The 22,703-nt window shown below is 35.6% G+C and overlaps 2 protein-coding genes across 3 annotated transcripts; one reads left to right on the top strand and one right to left on the bottom strand.

Annotated features, from left to right (window-relative positions):
• The first annotated feature begins 4,691 nt into the window (after positions 1-4,691).
• LOC140748363 (succinyl-CoA:glutarate CoA-transferase) lies at positions 4,692-12,467 on the top strand. Its single transcript, XM_073081212.1, is given in 6 exon segments — positions 4,692-5,147; positions 5,500-5,677; positions 6,353-7,126; positions 8,119-8,282; positions 8,746-8,879; positions 9,396-12,467. Coding segments are annotated over 6 exon segments (1,632 nt in total). The 5' UTR covers positions 4,692-4,843; the 3' UTR covers positions 9,474-12,467.
• A 487-nt stretch (positions 12,468-12,954) lies between these two features.
• LOC140748362 (uncharacterized) lies at positions 12,955-22,465 on the bottom strand. Of its 2 annotated transcripts, XM_073081211.1 has the most exons (13): positions 22,187-22,465; positions 21,175-21,475; positions 20,846-20,920; positions 20,333-20,452; positions 19,527-19,590; positions 19,230-19,292; positions 18,670-18,727; positions 18,434-18,544; positions 17,737-17,846; positions 16,296-16,437; positions 16,114-16,262; positions 15,339-15,869; positions 12,955-14,495 (listed from the first exon to the last, which is right to left on the bottom strand). In XM_073081211.1, the coding sequence occupies exons 1-13, from the start codon at positions 22,337-22,339 to the stop codon at positions 14,480-14,482; spliced, it is 1,893 nt and encodes a 630-aa protein (XP_072937312.1). In that variant the 5' UTR covers positions 22,340-22,465; the 3' UTR covers positions 12,955-14,479. The 2 variants fall into 2 exon arrangements, with proteins under 2 accessions (XP_072937312.1, XP_072937311.1); XM_073081210.1 differs by having other exon boundaries at positions 16,114-16,437; positions 22,187-22,464.
• Positions 22,466-22,703: the final 238 nt, after the last annotated feature.

The following is a 22,703-nucleotide window of genomic DNA, read 5'->3' as shown; positions in this document are numbered from 1 at the left end:
GTTTACGCAGAATTTTCTCCGAATTCGATGATTCAGATGCTAACTACTGTACATTTGCCATTTTTGGAGAAATTATTTTTGATCTTTTTTTCGGTTTAAATTTGTAGATCCAGGATTTCTCCAGGGAATTAACAGCAAGTTAGAATCCGGCCCTGTCGACGATTCATTTCTGGAGAATGATAAGCTGAGCTATATTTGCGCTGGAGCATCGTACAGTTTTTAGCGAGTACAATGCACACCGCACACGATTGGTACCGTCCGCCGCTGATGGTTCCGATGTCCAATATTTCATTACGCTAAAAGCATTATAAATCAGAATATCTCACTTAAACAAATTAATTTTGTGTTTCTTTGCTTAATATACCAATATTAATCTGTAAATTGATCGCAGATTAATAGTCTACCATTTATAAATTAGGGAAATTAAAAAACTTAAAATATTACTAGAATCAATGGCCTAATACCTAATTAAAACTAAATGAAACCTACTAAGGCATTGACAGGATTTTTTTTTATAAGATTATGTAGTTTCGGGCTTTGAAGCCGGAATTTCACTACCGTCTATGCTCACCCAAAAGCCTCGCTCTGACTAAGGCCTATGGTACTCCCGGTCTTATGATTAGGGTTGCGGAGAGGTTTGAACCCCCAAACATTACTACGGGTATTTCAGTGAGGCTTCGGAGTTCGGATTCAGTTATAGACTGATTCGGCTTTCATACTTAAATCTGAGTAAAGTCTTAACATTTTTTTAATTCGCTTGCCTATTAACTTTTATATTAACCTATTTTTTTACGTATATTAACCTACGTTTACGCTTTCTCATTAAGGTACATTTATGCGGTCTAGTTCTTTTCAAAGATGGTGCCATTTTTAATTGTCTCCTGTCCTTTAATTATTCTAAATACAGTTACATCTCAAAGCTTACATATTTTATAAGTATCGTTAGAAAAATATTTTAGAAACCCGTTGTTAGGCTGAAAAGCTATCTACATAAGAAGAATGTTGGCATCTGTGATCATAAAGAACCCCATTTCCTTTCCAGACTAGTAGGTATACCATAACACTTTCCGGTCGAGTATGTGCCAAGACCCTGAAAATTGGTGGACTCAAACAGTTGTCGGCCATTTCTTGATAAATGCCAAAAATACCTTTTTTAATTTTGATTTAAGATCATCCCACGTGTGGATTGAGGCGACGGCAATAAACTTTGCACGAAAATAAAACACATATTTTGTCAATTAAACATATAAGATTGTATAGTATCTAGCTGAAAATAAACGCAGGTACTTGAACTGTAAACTGAATCGAAGGTGGTAGGGCCCTTTGTGGTTCGACTCCGGCGGCACTACCGCCACACCTATTTCTGTCCCATAACAGCAGTGTTAAACGCTGCTGTGTTCTGTTTGAAGGGTGTGGTAAGGGAGACATACTCTTCCAAGCGTTCCAGCCTAGTCCTCAGGAGTAGCGGCGCATCTGTGGCCGACTTCAGGTAGGAATCCTATCTTAGGTTGGTTACAGATGTACATGGGCGGCAGTAACAACTTACCAACAGGTGGACTGCGTGCTCGTTTGCTACTCCTACGTTATAAAAAAATGCTGTTTTATGGAATTGAAGTAGGTAAGTACTAGCACTTTGGGATTACACTAAGGGATTTCCCTCGGTTGCATTACCAAATAAAAAATTGCGAGCAACATAATTTGAAATTGGTAGTATTGCATATGGTAGGTATAACAGCTCCAAGGAGGTTTCGTATGTTTTGACATTCCGAGGTTTCTCTATACATGTGTAATGAGGCCTCCGAGGGGGTTTTAGTGTGTAGAAATCTCAAATAACCCGACCTTTCCTCCAGAAGCTTATGTTTAAGTAGTTATCTTTAGTAACCTGTAGACAGTTTTATAAACCAAAATGTATTGAAGCTTTACAGCTTTAGACTTCTTGTATTACAGCAATCGAATAGCGGAGTAGTTGAATAAAAGCCCAGCGTTACTCGAGTAATCGATAGCTATCGATAGCTACATTCTTTATATTGATTGTATTTAAAATTAGAAATAAAGCCGCTTACAAAACGAGCTATTTTGGTATCTGGAATCTACTACGGTATGCTTTGCGTTACGTATTGGCTACGATTTGCTATTATCTGGCTATTTTACGGTATGTTGTAAGATACGTTTATCTTACCAAACTGATAAGTGCTCTTGTCTGTTTAGGATAATTGTTCAGCATGACTTTTTGGCAGATTTATCTGATTTGGCTGAACAAATTACATAGGATGTCCCTTAATGAATGGATAATCTTGGAGTGCCTAAAAGTACTAATAATAGCTATCAGACGCTGAAAAAATACCCAAAAAAGATTTTATAAAGTACTTAACAAAACATGAAATTTATTTAAAGTGTATTGCGCGAAATAACACATATTTCTTCCTCTACTTTGTATTTAATTGCAATCTATGATATTAATTAAGGAAACGAGACAGTCGACTAAGTGGTTCTGCTAATGACATTCATACACACAATTTTCACTGTTATGTTCATAAAGTTATGGTTTAAGATTATTTCGCTAGATTTTCATACAGTGCGAGTCTGTTTTAGCCTGTATACGTTATTAAGGCAAATGTAAGCTATTTTATCGCGTAACTATCATAAAACGCAGATCAAACGCGGTTTTAACAGCCCTCTTAAAATACTAACGCCTTCAATGTTACGTGAATATCATATTTATAAACAATTACAGCTCACTTACGACTTTTGCCAAAGAATTTCGAAGCAAACGAACCTTTATATTCCTATTTTTATTGATCCAATAACCACCATAATTAATGGTTACGGAGTATCAATTCAATACATGTTCGTTTTTCAGGGTTTCTAGAACACTGTTAAATTCGTTTATCTTTATATCGAATAACCTTTGATTTTTAATAAAACGTAAAAACATATTTTAATCAAAATCGGCTACGTGTAAGTCGGAAACACATCAGACATTTTTATTGGTACGGAATCCGACCTTTTATTAGGTAAGTACATAAAAAAATACTTTTTTGTAGCGCTGTGATACGGAACACTAGTACGATAGGATAGTCCGATTCAGACTTGGCCGAATACATTTTATATCCAAGATATGTGTTACTCTTAATCTTGTTTTACGACTTTTCCGGAGGCCAATCTCGCAAATAAAAATTATAAAGCTTTAATCCGTTTCCGTACGATCGTATATTAAATGGGACTGAATAGACATTTTATATTTGCTCATATTAAACGAATAAAATTAATGTCTTCATAAACTGAAACTTGGAAATTTAACATTTACACACACAAAGTTGAAAAAAATCGAAATCCATCATTTAGACTCCTTACTGGCCGGATATCGAACCCGGAACCCGAAATGCGTATCAGAATGGAATGATGACGCTCTTTTTTTTTGGGCACAAGCCCAGACGAATAGGTGGAAAATTGGGCTAACCCTCTGCGGAGAGGGAGGAGTAAAAATGCACCCAAGCACTTACAGGCCGCGACGGCCGGTGCTTACGTCGTGTGGGTCTTGTGAAAGGACCTCCTGAAGGGAGGACCATCCCATTAAAAATTCTCCTTAAAAGCTTCGTCCTAGGGGACCGTACAGCCGACATCGGATAGCGACCTCTCGTTGTGGAACGAGAGGCGCTAGCGGCGCTCCATAGAGAGTGACCGCTGGGTAGTTGACACTGAAGGTCAACGTATCATGAATAAGACTAAAATCGTCGAGAAGATGATTATCAATGAAAAGTGATTCGCCCCTGTGGGCGGCCAGAAGATTCTCCAGATCCGTGGAGAGTTTGTTAGGAGCGTCGGTCAAGATATTTCTTGGCCGGCGGCAGTTGTGACGTATAGGAAGAGGGACAGCGTAGTCCGCTGCACCCTTAATTCATGGGTTAGGATGATTTTCTGAGCGGGTGAAGAACGCTTCAGATAATTGTTTGAAGAGATGACGCTCTGCCGCGCTATTATTTATATAGGTAGGCGCCTAATTATTACTATAGCAATAATCAGGTCAGGTTAACATTCAGGCGTGAGTATATTTTTAAATTATTATATGTACGATTAAATTCGATAATGTGTTAATAGATTTCGTTTTTGTTTTAATGTTATATATTCTTACATTCATTTGAATGATAATAAAATTCTATTCTCGAATAGAAAGCTCAAAATAACAATCGATTACAAGTAGACGATTAAAAAAGCATCATTATTCTCAGTTATTCTTAGCAGGTATCTAGAAAACTATTTTGTTACATATGGTTGCTACAAAAATACATTAATATTATCCAAATACTTATATTGGAATATTGTAGTTTGGATAGTCATTACTTTTGCATCCACTTCGTGACGTACATTAAAAATTTATATTAGCCGTCAGTCAAAAGTCATACTGACTTTGACTTTTTTATTTATGACAGGTGACAGTTGATAGATTCCGATTTCTAAGAAATTTATAGTTTTCGTACTAACGCGATAATTATTATACCGCACTTGGTAGTGGTAGGAAACTATAATAATTAGTCACGCCTAGCCGTGCGTGTATTGGGTTATCGAGGCTTATCATGTGAAAATAATCGAAAGTGAAGTGTTTTTTGATGGGAGAGCGCCAACGAGCTGAAGATATGGCTACGACGAGTACCGCGGTCACTACCGTGTCTCCGCAACTGCAGGAGGTAAATAATCTTACATAAAACATCGTTATCTTCTGTGTTTGATGTGTTAATACTTAATAGTATACGGTCTTTGAGATAAACGCGCGAATCGAACTTAGACTACATTATGTTCACTCCGATGCTCATTCGAGAAACATTAGGGTAGAGGAACGGTGACTATGTGGGTTTACAAGACATTCTTAAAAGTTGCGAGCTCTTCTCGCATTTTTAAGGTCAATTTCTCTAGCAATGGATTGCTGGGTGACATAAATGTGTTAGATCTGACCAGGGTGGTTGCTGGGCCTTTCTGTACTATGACCCTTGGGGATCTTGGCGCCAATATAATAAAGGTAGAGAGTCATGAGGGCGATGACGCCAGGAAGTGGGGTCCTCCCTTTGTTGAGGGCACCCAGGACTCGTACTACTTTTTGTCAATAAACAGAAATAAAAAGAGTATATGTGTCGACATGAAAAGTCAAGAAGGTAAGAGCTGTATGGTTTATTATTAATTTATTGATCTTTAAAAATACATTGTATATTAAAAAATCTGATAAGCACTTATTTACAATTGTTATTAAATATAATATACAGTACGTTTATTTAATAGTTGGCTTGGATACAAAAATTGCTTTATCAATTAACAAAACAAGACTTCATTGTAATGGGTTGCAATAAATAATGCCATCCACATACTTATGTCAATGACTCATAGGTTGAATACAATTTAAACTACACTTTAATGGGAGATTCATTTACAGAAAATTATTTTAATAATATAACATCTTTAGTTCAGTTATCAAATGCTGTCATGTATTATTATATTACAATTTTTCAGGCAAATCCATAATTTATGATCTAGCGAGAAAGTGTGATGTGGTTGTAGAAAACTTTCTCCCAGGGAAACTAGATAAACTGGATGTTGGTTATGAGAAGTTGAGTAAAATCAACCCGAAGTTGGTTTACTGTGCCATCACAGGGTTTGGGCCTGTGGGTCCCTATTCTAAGAAACCTGGGTAAGACAGAATTAAGTTAAAATAATTATAAGAAAGCTTAGGTAAGAATTCGTCATAATGCACTGTGAGGTTTTGAATTACATCACCAGCAGATACATTTCATCTATAAAATTAAGTTATATTTCTATTCTAAGAGCATGGTATGATTAATAACAATATTCAACTGTGTTTTAAAATTCCTGTCAGCATCCTCATACCACATAAATGTTCTAGTATGTTTAAATAATTGTCTCATACAGATATAGATAGCTTAATCTTGGACATTATAGTCTTTTTTTTTTTTTTTTTATAGTATAAGAGTAGCAGACGAGCATGCAGTCCACCTGATGGTAAGTGGCTACTGCCGCCCATGGACATCTGTAATCAATCCCAGGTAGGATTAGATATACCTACCTGAGGCCAGCCACAGATGCGCCGCTACCCCTGAGGACTAAGCTGGAACGCCTCGGAAAAGTCTGTCTCCCTTACCGCACCCTTCAAACCGGAACACAGCAGCGCTTAACACTGCTGTTATTAGGTAGAAATAGGTGTGGTGGTGGTGCCGCCGGAGTCGAACCACAAAGGGTTCTACCACCTTCCTGTTTATGTAGTTTATGTTGATTTTGATATTTAGATATAAAGATTGATGTTGTAGTATAAATTATTTTTGTCTAAATTGATAGGTGGTTTTTTCAGATATGATGTAATAGCAGCTGCAATGGGAGGTCTTTTGAATAACACTGGGGAGAGGGACAGTGGGCCAGTGAAGCCAGCAGTGGCCATCACTGACGTCACCACAGGGTTACACGCGTTCGGCGCCATCATGACAGCATTATACTATCGCAAGAACACCGGGAAAGGACAGAAAATCGATTGTAATCTTCTCTCTACGCAAATATCCAGTATGATAAATATTGCGAATATATATCTCAATTGTGGGATCGAAGGCCGGCGCTGGGGCACAGCTCACGCGAACTTAGTACCTTACCAAGCTTTCAAAGCGAAAGATGGCTACATCGTAATCGGAACAGGCTCAAACCCACAATTCGCAGACTTGTGCAGATACATTAATAAAGAGGAATTGATAAATGATGAACGATTTATTGATAACTCAGCCCGGGTGAAGAATCGAGACGCAATCATCAAGATTATAAGTGACGTCATCGCGACAAAAACGAAAAACGAGTGGTTTACACTCTTCAAAAATGCTTCATTTCCAAATGGCCCCGTCAATACTATGAAAGATGTTTTTGAGGATGCGCATGTTAGAGAAGTAGGAATGGTTCAGGAGCTGAAGCATCCTATGGCTGGTTCTGTGAAGATTGTGAAGCCACCGACTTTGTACAGTGAAGGAGGCAATGAGGCGCGAACAGCCCCGCCTACGTTAGGACAACATACCCGAGATGTCTTATCACACTTTCTTGGCTACCATGAGACCAAAATCAATGGGTTATACGACACCAAAGTTGTGCGGTGATCTATAGCGCCTTTGAAGAAGTTATCTTATGAATTTATGAACTATTACTTTGCAAAGATAAGTTTTATCTAAAAAGTTATGTATACAAATAAAAGATTGCACAATCATTCTGATCGCAATATAAGCGTGAATCTTATAAATAAATTTTTTATCATTTCTTGAATTTGTTTATTCCTTGTCAACGTCAAACATTAACATTAGATAACCAGCAAAATATTTTCCATCTCAAGACGTCGATTTTTATCATATTTAAATAACTTATGTATATTTATTTGTGAATCGTTTGTTGATACATGGTTTCTTATTCGTCATATCAGAATAAATATCATTTTGCTTTAAGTAAAGTAACCTAAATATTAAATATATTTTATTCATTCGTAATTGAAAAAGGGTCAGTCGAGCATGTAAGAAAATAGTTTCCTTGTGACTATCGAGCTATAAAATTAAATTCAGTAAATAAATATATTCAATTTATGTTTATTTCAACAACTCGACAACTTAAAAGCCACTTAAGTGTAAGTAAAATATGAAAATTTTCATAGGCGTTCCTCACTTAGCAGATATGTGAACTTATTATCCCTCAAGGGGCTAAAAGTTTGAAAATATAGATATATTTTTATAGAGACAAAATCCTCTAGATTTAATGTAAAATAAAGAAAGAATAGGAGATGTATATTATAATTGCTTCTACACTTATAGCCCCGTACTCCTCTATCGAAACACAAAAAGACGAATACACAAACTGTACAAAATACATAATTTTGATATAGTCTTGCCAGATAGTGGTGTAATGATCTCTGGCGACGAGTGATCGTTAGGATTTAAGCAAAGGGAGATCTACCGCTGGGCTAGGTTATCACGCCAGGGGAGCGGCTCTGCTCCGACTGTCACAGTTCGGAACTTGTAAATATACAAGATGTTTAGAATATTTCGTTAGCGTGATTCAGAATACTTGTGACGTCATCTATTGACGAGTAGCGGGAAGTCTCCACAGGATCTATAAGTAATATCAATGATTGTTTATCCAGGAGTCTGTGGAGCGCGTCGCAGTGATAACGCTGAGGCCGACGCGCGCGCAGCCGCGCAAGAAGGTCGTCTGGACGGAGGACACCGTCGACAACGAGAACATGAACAAGAAGAAATCTAAATGTAAGACATAACACTACTGCAGTTATTTATGTCTTTTTTTTAATATAATTTAGGAGTAGCAGACGAGCATGCAGCCCACCTGATGGTAAGTGGCTACTGCCACCCATGGACATCTGTAATCAACCCCAGATAGGATTAGATTATTATTACGTTTCGCTAGACTAGTTTGTGACTTATAGAGTAGAGATCACAAAACTGTTGAGGTTACAAATATATAATAATATAAATATAATGGTATAAACTTCGGCTTGTTAGCGGAAGATAGAAGGCTCTGTGGTCGTTCCACGGATACCTTTATTCGTCGTTATGAATATATTTGAAATGAACTATCATTTATGACTAGTTTTACGATGAAGAAAAATATAAATACCTACGAGTTTTTCACGATCTTCAAAAACAGTTAACTTTCACGAAAGAATTTTAAGACTAAATAAAAATCACTTATATAGGTTTGTTTCTCCAGGTTGTTGTATATACGAGAAGCCGCGCCGTTTCGACGAGTCTGACACGTCGGACAGCGAGGACGAGTGCGAGCACTGCTTCGGGCACGTCGAGCGGCGGCGGCAACATCAGCAAACCACCACCACTGATGTGCAGGTATGCCTCATTATCTCTCTTACCACGGCCTTTAAACTTTGAGGTCCTTTATTGGATACAGGGTTCCTTTTATTTACCACTCCAACGTGCATCAGATTTGAGTAGGCGTGGTTTAGCATCGGTTGTCAATACTCAGTTAATCTGTCAAATTGTCAAGCCCGATAGCATCAATTGCGATTGCAGTGCCCATCGATAAATTTTATTTATTTTCTAAGAAATAATTTTGAAGATTAAACCCCTAAGGGGTTAGACAGAGCATTAAGATCTTATATATCCTACATGTTATTTAACTGTGAGCCCATTATGGTCCCACTCTTCAGCACGGGTCTCTAAAAGGTGACACGTTATATTATAATGTCTATGAAGAGTGGTATAGTCCACGTAAAACTGCTAGTCCGCTTTTAATATAGAAATGAATTGCGTCGCCATAGAAAATTATATGACTACACCTCCTCGCAACAACTTTAAAGCGGACTAGCAGTTTGGCGCGGACTATAAAGATCTGTAATCCCCTAGGATTCCACAACGGAGCCCACGGCGACAGTGACGCTGCAGCCGCCGGAGAAGGCGCCCGCGCCGCCCGCCGACACATAAACGTACTTAGAATTAAATTATTGCTTCCCCTAATAAAGCTGCGTCATAATGGAACGTGATTATACGACTGTGCGACACTGAAATAGCCAAGTGATATGAATTTAGAATTTTTATTTTACAGTCGAATACTATGGTTACAAACACGTTTTTCACTTTTATATAAGTAACGATGTTATATAACAGTGAAGATAGTATTGTAAGGAAACCTACAAACTGAAAAATTCTCTGTAAATTTCTTAAAGGTGAGTAGATCTCTAAGTATTCTAATCTACCCTTGGCTGCGGACTATGGCGTATATTATTGTAATTTAATAACGCGTTTGTAACGCGTTTAATATAAATCCGTTATTAAGTACGTTTAATAACATAAAAAATCGATGTTCGTTTTGAATTGGTATCATATGTTAGATTTTTAAATTCCGAATATGAATTAGTCGCACGTCTATCGTATAATCGCGTTCTATTAGAACGACGATAAGTCCTTATATCAACATATGCTTCTGCAATTTACCAAGTACTTCTATACAAGTTCGTGACATTACAATTTACAATTCATTAAACAATATCTATTTATTGTTACATTTATTTCTAGTATTTATAATAGTTGCTATATTGATATTATAGTGAAAATTAGAGCCACTTTAAAACAAACAGACCAACAGACAAACGTAACCTTATTGCCACGTTCACTTAACTCTATTTATATCTAATCCAATCTTATGATGTAAGTTGTTGATACTTCTTTAGAATTATGCAAGGTTTACACAGTAAAAGGTTTCGCAGCTCAGCTATATAATTCTACCTAGTTGAACTATAAGTAGATATATGTTCACATTTTCTCTGTATACCTACTTAGAGTAACCTGTTCGGTGGTACTTCTTTTCTCTTTGGAGTTGATTGAAGGCGGAAATGAAACGCAGTGGACCATTTCACATCAAACGAATGCCCTTTTTAAGTACCCACTGTTGCTTTTAGATATCTGTAATCAAAGATACAAGAAATTTGTGTATAGTAGTATGGTGTCGCTGCAAATAAACCACGAGGCATTCTGATACCGCAGGCACTACGTTTGGTAATTATATTGGTTGTAAAAAAAACTGAAAACCTTTATTGTGTAAACTATATTTTCTCATTGTAACTTACGCAGTTCGCTATATTTATTACAAAAATTCTAATAATTTTATTTATAAGTTATTATAAAGTAATTAATGTTTAAGGAATGTTTTGAACTACTTACTTGGATCTTACTTACTCCTAAATGAATAGGAGATTTCCTTTAGGATCGCGTAAGAATTATGGTGGATATTCGTTTTATTCATACTATAAAGTAATTCAAGTTGTATTTTTATTAAGAGGTTAGGTGATATAGATGAGGTGTTTGTCATTCTACATTATGACATAATCTTTGTTTATATAAGATGTATGGTCAGATTAATTGTATAGATCGCAAGCATAGCGACTGATCTACAAAATCTCAGACCATCAAACGTAACACACGTGGGAGGGTACGCTAAGGGATTGTCAGGATGATTATTATTTAATAACAGTTGTAAAACATTGTCAGAAGCGTTATGGACGGTTTGAAATCGTACGCTGGCCTAGCCGTGGTTTCCTTTGCCAATCTGCATTGAAGCAGTGCGGTGGAATATGTTTCAGGCCTTCCCTAGAAGTGAGACATATAAGAATTGTTAGCCACGGTCACATTTGCGATTTTGCAACTGCTTTAACGGATACTTACGTTGCTTTTACTTTCATTAATATCATGTCTTATTTTAAAACTATCATTATTTTTATTGTAAATTATAAATTTTCATTTAGTATTATATAAATCACTCAGTGTCTTTTACACTGTTTTTGGATAAAAAACGCCAATTGAAAAACGCAATGTGGCCGTAACCTTATTTATATTACTTTTCATTCTATTTTATCTGAATATTATTCGCGCATTTAAAGGGAACATTAAATAAAACGAATCAGTAGTTAATATTTAAATGCTCATATGGAGAATGTATAAGTATTACTATTGTTATATAATACTGCGTGACGTAACGGTGTGCCTATTGAGAATGGATTTAAGTAGTAGAGAGTAATGTCTTAAAATAAGTTCATTATAGTTATTTAAGTATTATTAAATTTGTGGCTCTGATCGATGGGAGAGTAAGAAAATATTATCCAGAAAGTGGTTTACTCGATGACAAATGGAACTATACTGTAATAAATTAAAATATACCCTTAAATATGAACAGACGAATAGGGCTTCTGCATTCTCCCAAGTAATATTTGGTCGTTTTAGGAGAATATTCAAAATGGGTCGAATTTTTGAATTAAGTAAAGTTGTTTTGTTGAATTTTGCATTTGTTGTTATCGCACTGCTGAGCTTTGTTGCTGAATCAGTATATAATTACTTTCCCGTCGATCAGGGCACAGGCTGAAATGCTACTAAAATAGTAATGTCATGTAATAAAATAATCGGAACTAATATCTTTAAAAACACATAATGACCAATAACTGATGTATAGTCCGCGCCAAACTGCTAGTCCGCTCTGAAGTTGTTGCGAATAGGTGTAGTCATACAATTTGCTATGGCGACGTGATTCATTTCTATATTCATAGCGGACTAGCAGTTTTACGCGGACTATACCTATGAATATTTTATTTAATGTGTATGTTTGTAATCATATTTGTCCTAGATTGAATTATGGGTGAAATATATTTTGTGTTAATATTTTGATTATTTTCAAATGTTTGTTATTGGCACATATCGAAATCTATTTCTTATATTAGGTTTAAGAATACATATAACTCTTAACTAGCAACATTCTAACATAATTCTGTAACTGATGTATTGCCAACATTCATTTAACTATGTCGTTTGAGTCATTGTTTTAGTAGCATTTTAGGTTCATATGAATGTTATTGTTGATCGAATTCAAAGTCTCCATTTTAATGTTGTCATTTGGATATACGAATAAAATTAAATATTATGCTGAAACAATATTGTTTTATATGGTATAACCCTTAAGTTTTTGGTAACAAACATGTTTACTTCGAAAATAAAAGTTTTAAGATCAGCTTAGGATTATTGGTTTTAAAATAAAAGAAATAATTAAGTTAAACATTTTATTGAGTTGTAAAACTAAGTGGAATAACGTAATTCTTATCTATCCCCTAAGATAGTGCATGAGAGATTAAAGAATATACAATTTGTGTTCCAAAAATGGAGTTCAACAGTGATTTAGTTCAATAGTGGTTTTTGGTAAAATTTTACTATAACAACAACTGTGTCAGGTTTAGTCCAATAATATAGCTTAATAAATGTATCATCACGACTTTAACTTTAAAAAAAAATCTGAAACTTTAACCATAGAATAATATCGTTTTAAACAGGTTACATACGACGCCCAGTTGAACATCTCAAAACTAATATACACAGTATATAATAAAGAATAATAAATGCAAGTGATTACTGACGAACTGAACCCTGTGAACCAATGAAATAATAATCTTTGATGATATTGAAAATATTTCTTGGAAATAATCAATTTTCTGTCTGATTCTGAATCTGTTAATAGTTGTCAAAAAGCCACGAATAAATACATTCATGGTTTTACATAACCATGATACACATTAAAATCAATAAAATAAATATTAATTAAAACTGATGGCTAAAAGGAACAATTAGATTATTCTATTGATTTATACTTTCGGATGTAACAAATGTAATGAAGTGATATAAATAACAATCTGGCAATATATTGCCTACCAAAAACGACAACGTTGTCCGATTTCGACTTCTCGTAGGTAAAAATGGACAGATCGATTATCAATAACGGGCGTTAATAACAAGGCCGAAGGTACGAACTCTAGTAACAAATGTACCAAAATTTTATACGTAACTAGACATTACATATTTTTCTATATTTCAAACTGTACATATAATTTTTAACATACAAATTTAAAATCGGAATAACATTGATTAAAAACCTCAACAATTTACAAATATTTGTAACGTTAAGAAACTTACTTTTAACAATAATAATTAGCATTAGCATAATTTACTTTACAATATTATATAACATGATAAAATGGGTTGAGACAAGAAATATCTTACTTGATTTAAAAGTGAGTATTATTCATTGAATTTTTTCATTTTCCTTGATATTGCGTGATTAGCACAAAAGTGCCTTTTTGTATAGTGGCATAATTATAAAATTATTTTTAAGTTAAGTCCATCAGACTTACTAGTAAAACGAATTTTAACAGTTACTTAATTAATAAAACAGTTTATAACTTTTAGCAATAAAGTTTACTTTAGACAAGTGGCATTTCTACTTAGCTCTCGCTTCATCTCCATAATGTGCGAGCAAAAAAAAAATATACAAACGCTTCCATTTTTTAAATCATTTTTGCAAAAATTACCACATTATTTATCTAGGTTTATATCTAGGTTTAAAAATAAATATGAGAACTAAACAGTAAAAATTAGAACTAATCAGTAAAAGTGAAACTGAATAAATAATGAGAAAATAGATAAAAACATGACAATATTTGTAAATTCGTAAGCGCCTCTAGCGGATAAAAACCGCAACCGCTCGCTTCGAGTGACAAAGAATGCAAATAAACAGGAAAAATAGATAATGATTAGGTTAATCCAATTAGCAATGCAGTTTACACCCGTTTTTATAATCTATCTATCTATCCAATTTGTACCTACCAAAAATCAAAACTTAACAATGTCTAGTATGTAGAAATTGCCAAATGTTTATCTTTGATAGGTAAAACGTTCGATAGATTGGTTATTAATAACGTGCGTTAATCAACAATAAAGTATTTATATACTAGGGAGGTGAAATGTATCACTATGTGTAAGATCAGCCTTTCTTCAACAGGTACGGTTATTTAAACGCAAAAAACTTCGAACTCAAGGTATCAACCAATGCTATATACGCCATTTAGCAATGGACGTGTAAATTATTTTACTTTGCCGACGTGTAGAAACTGCGTTATTCATCTGCGCATTTTCCTGTGAAAAATAAAATGTAAAAATCGGGTGTGGTAAGGGTGACAGACTTTTCCGAGGCATTCCAGCTTAGTCCTCAGGGGTAGCGGCGCATCTGTGGCCGACCTCAGGTAGGAATATCTAATCCTATCTGGGGTTGATTACAGATGTCCAGTAGCCACTAACCATCAGGTGGACTGCATGCTCGTCTGCTACTCCTATATTATAAAAAAAATACCAAGTATACTTTTTAGTAGCACGAATGCAGTACATCCAATGGGGAGTGGTTAGTGTGGCGGACCTATGGAAATCTGTAATTAACTTCAAATAAGATTAGCTTTAAATAAGATTAATTGAGGTTGGTCACAGATCCGTTATTACTCCTGATAAGTAAGTTGGGCGCTTCATAGAAATGGCACTGCCTTAATAAAGTTTTATTATGATGCCATTTACGTTGTAACATATTGTTTAAATTAGAAGATCAAAAGTTAAGTCCTCCATGCTGATTATGTACGGTAGGTTAATCGGACACTCACTATAGCCTCATTTATTATTAAACCCTATTTATTTTGAGAGCGTTACCCTTGCTTAGCAGTGATAGTCCGCACCAAACTGCTAGTCCGCTCCGAATATAGAAATGCCGCGTCGCAAGAGCAAATTGTAGATATTAGCGGGACGAAGACAGCGCGGGACCCCCCTCACCCTCCGCTCTCGCTGTGCATACATAGCTGTGTTAATGTGCCCTGACGTTGCTACTCAGTATATGCTTGTAGTTGTGTTCGACGGCATTGGCTCTCTGATTACACCTGCACACACCAACTTAAGAGCGGACTTGAAGTTTGGCGCGGACTTATAATGATAACTTACCTATTAAGTGGTTTCTCCTTATATGTTACCGCTTTACGCGCCCGCCTCGTACGACCCTCGGCCAGTTCACTTCCACTACTATCGCTGTCGTGTCTCTCCTGGCTGCCACGCTCTTGTTTAATGTCACGGTTGTCACGACTGTCGTGCTTACTGTCACAATTGTTAGGTCTACTGTCACGGTTGTCGTGCCTAGTGTCACGGTTGTCGTGCCTAGTGTCACGGCTCTCGTGCTTACTGTCACGGTTGTTAGATCGACTGTCTCGGTCGTCGTGGGTATTATCACTGTCTTTTATTATTTTATTTCTACTTTCACTATCGTCGCGTCTATTGTCAAGATTGTTTTGCCTACTACCGCTATTGTCCCGTCTACTGTCACGGTTGTCATGTCTATTGTCACGGTTGTCGTGCCTATTGTCACGGTTTGTCCTGTCATGTTTACTGTCACGACTTATTTTATGGTCCTGTTTGATTTTGCGCGCAACAACCGCCGGCTCACCCGAACCGCCCGCTTCCGTCGGGATTGTAGATTCTCTGTAAATGTCATTTAGGTAGTTTTAACTAATATTATTTGTCTTAGAAAATTAAATGACACTCACTCTAAGCAATTTAAGAAACTAAATTAATTAAAAAAAAAGTTAATTTAAGTTAAGCATATTTTTTATTAATACTTTCTGTCATGACATTTTGTTCTTTGAGCCACTTATTTTCTCAAATTATATTAATAAATCAAAATAAATTATTTTTAATGTACAATATAAACAGACAATACACTCACGATACGATGACATGTGACGTCGTAGCACCATTAGGGCTGGGGGCGTCAAACGACAGTAAATGTACGTCGCGGGACAATCTGACGGACGGGGAATTGTCCCTGCACTGGCTCAGCGCATCTCTCGACAGTCTCTTCGGTGAGCTCTCCCTTTGTCTCCTCACGTCTCTTGGCGAGCTCTCCCTCTGTCTCCTTCCGTCTCTAGGAGAGTCGTCTCTCGAGAGTCTCCGCGGCGTGTGGTCGATGGATTGCCGCTTCGGTGGGGTCACGTCGTCCTCGTCCAGTCGGAGCTTTGATACTAACACTTTGAGGATACGACCGTTGTTGCTGTGAAGTCATAAGGTATAAATATGTTTAGTCAATATAAAAATGAATAAGAACTGGAAATGCTAAGTCTAATACGCAAAGGGGCTGCTTTAGGTGGTAAACTTTTATCCTTTCTAGTGATGTGACATGATACATTTATATCGCGTACAAATGTCTTGAGATACAATACATGTAGAATAAGTAGTATAAATAAGATATTGATAATTTTTGTTTATCGTTCGTTTGATAATTAATGACGTGCGTAAAGATTGAATATTAATAACGTGCGTAAAGCTACCAATTGCTAAAGCGATAGTAGTTTGGTAACGGGAGATCTTCCAGCTGTGATCATACAAGATGTTGAGAGAACTTCGATAGCGCGATTCAGAAACGTGTAGCGCCATCTTTTGACGAGTAGCGGGAAATCCGCACAATAGCCTCAAGTCGATTATCCGAGTGAAATGAAAAGTCCGCCGACTTTATTTATACAGAATTATCATCAATTCATTACTGTCCTATTACTGGGCACGGGTCTGACAGGTCAGAGGTGCGTGCCTAGGATTTAAACCTGGGACCCTCGATCAAGATGCGGATTTTCTTAAACACCAGGTTATCACTGCTTTTGTACACAGAATAGAGTCCTTAAATGTACTGTATGTGTAGTCAGAGAGCCAATGCGGTCGAACACATACTCCGTAGTAAATTTAGAGGCACATTAACGCCGCTATGTTCCCTGAGGGCGAGAGCGGGCGGAGGGTGCCGGGGAGCCCGCGCTGTCTTCGTCCCGCTAATATCTACAATTTGCTGTTGCGACGCGACGTCTCTATATTCAGAGCGGACCAGAAGTCTGTCGCGGACTAAATAAAAATTGAAAAAAATAGTAACCACCATAACTTTAATACTAGAAATAGAAATAAATTAGCAATTCCTAAACATAGATTATGCAAGGTGGCTAAATCTTTCATGGGTTTCATTCGCTACTACAATAAAATACCTGACCACATTTTGAATCTCACAGAAAAAAGTTCAAACATGTTGTTAAACAAACGCTATGTAAAAAAGCGTACTATAAACTAAGTGATTATTTGAGTGACAAAACGGTGTGGTCTGAAGTAGTTCCAGCTCCACATGTACCAATAGGTTAAGTTTAACATTGTAAAATCCATTTTTTTTAAAAGATGTGTGTTATGGAGTTTCTTTCGCCGCTTCTTCTCCATAACGAAACACCTTGTGAAGTGGTGGTAGTTTGACATTCAAAAAGTGCTCTGTAAAGAACCTATTTTGAATAAAAAAAAATGATTTGATTTGATTTGACTGTACCTGTTCCGGCGCGGCTCGGCGCTGCGCTCGGCGGCGCGCTTGCGGCGGCGCACGGTGGGCGAGAACTCGCACGCCAGCGACACCAGCGGCACCACCCGCCCGCGCTCCGACTGATCACAAACGTACGACTATAATAATTACTGTTTGGTAAGGGAGACATACTTTTCCGAGACATTCCAGCTTAAATGTCACGGGTAGCGGCGCATCTGTTGCCAATCTCAGGTAGGAAACTAATCTTATCTGGGATGGATTACAGATGTTCGTGGGTAAGTGTCCACTTATCAGGTGGAGTACATGCACGTCTACTACTCCTATATTTAAAAAAATATCATTACTATCGTTACTTTAACATATCGCGATTAACTCTCTGTAAGTCTTGTTTGTTTGACTAAAGTTCTATAGTCAATTTTACACTACTTTTTCGATAACCTAATCTATATGAGATGACCGGATACTTAAGACTTACGTACGAGTATCTCTATAAAAACATGGTACATTAATGATTTTTGTCTATTTAATTTTAAAAATATAAATATAAATATTTGACATTCCCTACAAATGCTTCTCTGTCAGTTAAGTCTCTTCGTTTCTCCTCAAACTAAAACATTGACAAAACTCGCAAATCAAACATGGTGTGTCGATAGTGTCTCTACAATCCAACCACAAGACTCTACCTCATTTATATATGTATACTAACTTCCATATTTTTATTAGTGCTCTGGCTGGGTCTCGTTGAGTTGTTTTGCGTATCGTCGCATTCAGTGGTAGAGTCCGGCTCTAGATTCATACGAAATTTAGATTTCCGCGTCTGTGGGAATAACAATAAAATCTATTAAATAAAATGTTTGTTGGTTTACAACAATTTTATTACAATAATATGTGTTAATAATTTTATATATACATTTATAGATGCATTTAAATATAAATGGGTACCTCATTTTGTCCATTTAACATCCAACTCGGACCTTCTAATGGATTTTCAGCTTGTGGTCTGTAAATGACATATAATTCAAAATTAAACATTAAATTACTTATAACACAAAATCGGATAAAGAAGAGTATAGATGCTTATTATGTTATACCAAAAACATCCACATCCAGGTTAAAACTTAAATTATATATATAAAGTAAAAGTATAAGTTTTATTTCAGTTTTTTGCTGGATTAAAATATCATCTAAGACAGACAGACAGACATAAACAGATAAATAGCATCCGCAAGTCTCATCTTAATTATGATCTATTGCACTGATGTAATGCCTAAAACAATGATTTGTGTCATGCTCTATTTGTTTACTTATTTTTTAAATTTATTTATTTAACACAAACACAGCTCTCATTTCTGGTCATTCCCAAAGCAGTAGTGTGCTTCCTTAATTTTTAAACAAAATAGCACAGTACATATAGTGTCATATTTGTAAATTGATTCAGAGAGCAAGAGAATATATCAATTAAATCTGCTTATTCACTATGCCTAAATTTAAATAGATATTACCTGGGTGTAGGCTGCTCCTCACTCTCAGGTTCTACATCTTCTGTGACAGGATCCAATCTTGGTCTGATGGAAAATGTAATAATCAAGTTAACACCAGATTATATTCCCCTTTGGACAACAAAACTCTAGCTATCTATTAGCAAACAAATTATCAAGAAAGCTAAACTCTTAAGTAATTATTTAGTTGTCAATAATTTATTACATTAGTTTATCGAAAGAAACTGTATTTATTAACTTTTGTTTTCTTTCATGGCCGTCCTAATATGAAGACAACATTATTGTAAAAGAACAACTTACGTGTCATCAAAGTCATCTGTATCAGATATATTTGGAGATTCTTGTTGAGCTTGTTCCGTGCTATCTGTGGAAAGGCATACTGTGTACTAATACTGACTGAATCAAGTAATTGGATTTGACAATTTGATCAGGGATTTGACAATTAATTGACTTAGGGTGCTTTAATAAGATCCCAACTTAATATACTACAAAGGGGAAAAAGTGCCACAATTACGCACACATTGTCGTTTTCCCGAGGAATATACAGGGTGAATTTATCAAACAGGCCTTCAGGCTTAAATCAGAATCTATAAGGTTTAGCGAAAAATGCTAAAAGTTGTTACGAGGCCAATTTTGGTAAAAATTAAAAGTGCATCATCAGATTCTACTAATCTGCACTTGTCAAGGTGAACTATGTCCTAAATTGCTCCACTCAGAGAAGAAGTACCGTCCAGCTATGTTAATAATCATCATCATCATCATCAACAACCCATTACTGTCCCACTGCTGGGCGCGGGTCTCCTCTCATAATGAGAAGGATTAGGCCATAGTCCACCGCGGTGGCCAAGTGCATATTGGTAGACTTCACATACCTTTGAGATTTTTTTTTTATAAATCTCTCAGGTATGTAGGTTTCCTCACAATGTTTTCCTTCATCGTTTAGCAAGTGATAATTAATTTCTAATACGCACATAACTTTGAAAAATCAGAGGTGCGTGCCTGGGATTTGAACCTCGGACCCCTCGATCGAGAGGCCGAGTTTCTAAACCACTAGGCTATCACTGCTTTCGATGTTAATGTTAATTACTACGTTAATTAATACTCACCATCCAATCCTAGGTCTTCGGTGCTATTATTAATTTCTGTATCATCAGCATCGGTTTCCATATCTAAATTGTTTCCTGGGAGGTTATTTGCATCTATTCTTGTCAAGAGGATAGAAAAATCTAAAACAGAATATAATTAAATATATTTATAGGTTAGTTTAGCTTGGATTATAGAATAAATACATTTTTTTTTAACCAATTAACGTAATAAAAGAAGTGCTTAAGAACTGCTTTGTTCTGTTTTGAAGGATGCGGTAAGGAAGCCATATTAATATCATATTATAATGTGACATATAGTATTCTATCACATCATATTTAAAAACTTAGTAACCAATTTTATAGCATCTGTTTTATTTTATGATGTCCCTTAAGAAATATTTTTGTTACATAAGAACTTTCAAGGTATTGAACCTTTGAACTTTCAAGGTATTGAAGTATATTGGTCTCAGTTTTAAATTCATAACCAAAAAATTATGCATTGTATGAACAAATCAATAGCAAAAATATGCTTACCTTGTAACACATGCATTGGCACTGCTCTCTGGGTTAAACTGCGACTTTGACTATTGTTTGGACTTCTATTTGAACCTGCAAGAATATTTTCTCTGTAAAGTAATTTCTGTCAAAAATCTTAAGATATTGACTTAGGACAAGTGACTGACATTATAACACACAGCTCACATTGGTGAGCCCTATGTTTTCAAGGAAGTTGCTTAACTACCACATGTTTATGTTAAGAAATATAATCATATACACATATATGTGACAAATAGATAATCTCTCTTCTTTGGAATGTTGGTTAAAAACTGCATTTTGGTAACTTATCTTTTTGGGTAACTTACGTAAATTATTTACATTGCCCATGGTTCTACTGAGAGAAACCACTGGTTGGATAGACTGGCCACCGATCAACAATGGTGGTACTCGGTGCACCCTGTCACTGCTGGGAGTGTTGCTGATGGAGCTCCACCTCTGGTTAGCGGTCTCCAGCTCCTGTCTCTCTTGCATGTAGGTCTTGGCTAGCTGCACAGTCCTGGTGACTGCGCTGGATGCCTGCACGAGTTGGGATATGGCCTGCTCACTAGCTGATTGTATGGCTGCATCTAATTTACGGGCAAGCTCGTCTCCACCACTCCTTAGTCTCTGGAAATTGAATTTCATTAATAAAAACCCATATTTGAGAGTTAACATGTTGATAAATAAAATGAAAAAAATGTAGAAAATACTTTAGATACTTATAAAAGTTAAGTACCATTAAAATGGCAAGTGATAATTATTTATATATTCTTCAATTTGCAATTAAATATTGCTTTAAAGCTAAAGGATCTATTGGTATTACCTACCAGTCAAGTCTTATACCTATAATAAAATAGCTTGACAACTACAACAACTTCTTAAAAATAATAGTAACAACTAAACACTTGGCCAAATAATATAGAATTTAAATGACAAGAAAGCATGCCTTCCAAATAAAAAAATATAAATCACTTATGAATCACTAAATTTAACCTTATTTATCTAAAATTTCGAATGTTTATATTTGCATTTATAACCCAGTTTATAAAGTTACATAATGTATCCATGTATAAAGCTTTCACCTTATATGTAATATATCAACATCTTCCTTGATTTATATAGTTAATATCAATAAAAAAATTATAAAAACAGTTTATGCGATTTTAAAATAAACGTAAACATAAATACGGTTGAAATAGTCTTATTTTTGGCGTTAAGTAAAAGGATAGCATTTTATTAGCAATATTTAATTAACCAAATCGTTCATTCGTTGATTTAAAAACTAGAATTACGTAGGATATTAACGTACAATGATGTAGAAAATATAAAAAGGCGTACACTTAATTTCAGTCTGAGTTCATTGGTTTCCTTCATTAGTTCCAATTTCTCATTTTCCTTTTGCGCCGCCGTCATCTTCCAGTACTGGACCTTTTTAACCAACTCATTGTTCTTCTCCCTGAGATCCTGCAGCTCATTTTCTAAGGTGGACATCGTTATACAACTATCGAATTACAATTTAAACCTATGTAGCGAAATAAACATAAACTATTCCCTTTTCAAACAATTTGACAATTCATTGCCAGTTATCTGCCATCTGTGACAGTTCCTTGATGCTATTATTTTTATCTATGCTTTTCGCCAAGTATCGAGAGAGCGGAAATGAATCGTTGAATAGACAAAAGTAAAGGTATAACTTGTCGCAATAAATAATAGAATCCAAAATAGCGATGTTGCAATTCAAATAAATGCTTATTTATAAAAAAAGCTTTTTTTTAATGTCTATTTTACCAATTGAGTTTGTTATATTTGCTAGTGTGTTGTTTACTCTACTGTTGTTCATATACTTTGCTTTTTT

This window comes from Epargyreus clarus, unplaced genomic scaffold (assembly GCF_041222505.1).
Source record: "Epargyreus clarus isolate Ecla_fem2 unplaced genomic scaffold, WU_Ecla_fem_2.2 ptg000015l, whole genome shotgun sequence".
Taxonomy (NCBI): Eukaryota; Metazoa; Arthropoda; class Insecta; order Lepidoptera; family Hesperiidae; genus Epargyreus; species Epargyreus clarus.
The sequence above is the reverse complement of the archived record's forward strand: the minus strand, read 5'-3'. Positions and strand labels throughout refer to the sequence as shown.

Bases quoted from the DNA above. Each gene is read 5' to 3' on its own strand.
- LOC140748362 (XM_073081210.1), bottom strand. From the start codon at position 22,339: ATGTCCACCTTAGAAAATGAGCTGCAGGATCTCAGGGAGAAGAACAAT. The intron at 20,921-21,174 runs GTAAGTTACCCA...ATATTCTTGCAG, and splicing joins GGGCAATGTAAATAATTTAC to GTTCAAATAGAAGTCCAAAC. The intron at 18,545-18,669 runs GTACCCATTTAT...TTATTCCCACAG, and splicing joins TGTTAAATGGACAAAATGAG to ACGCGGAAATCTAAATTTCG.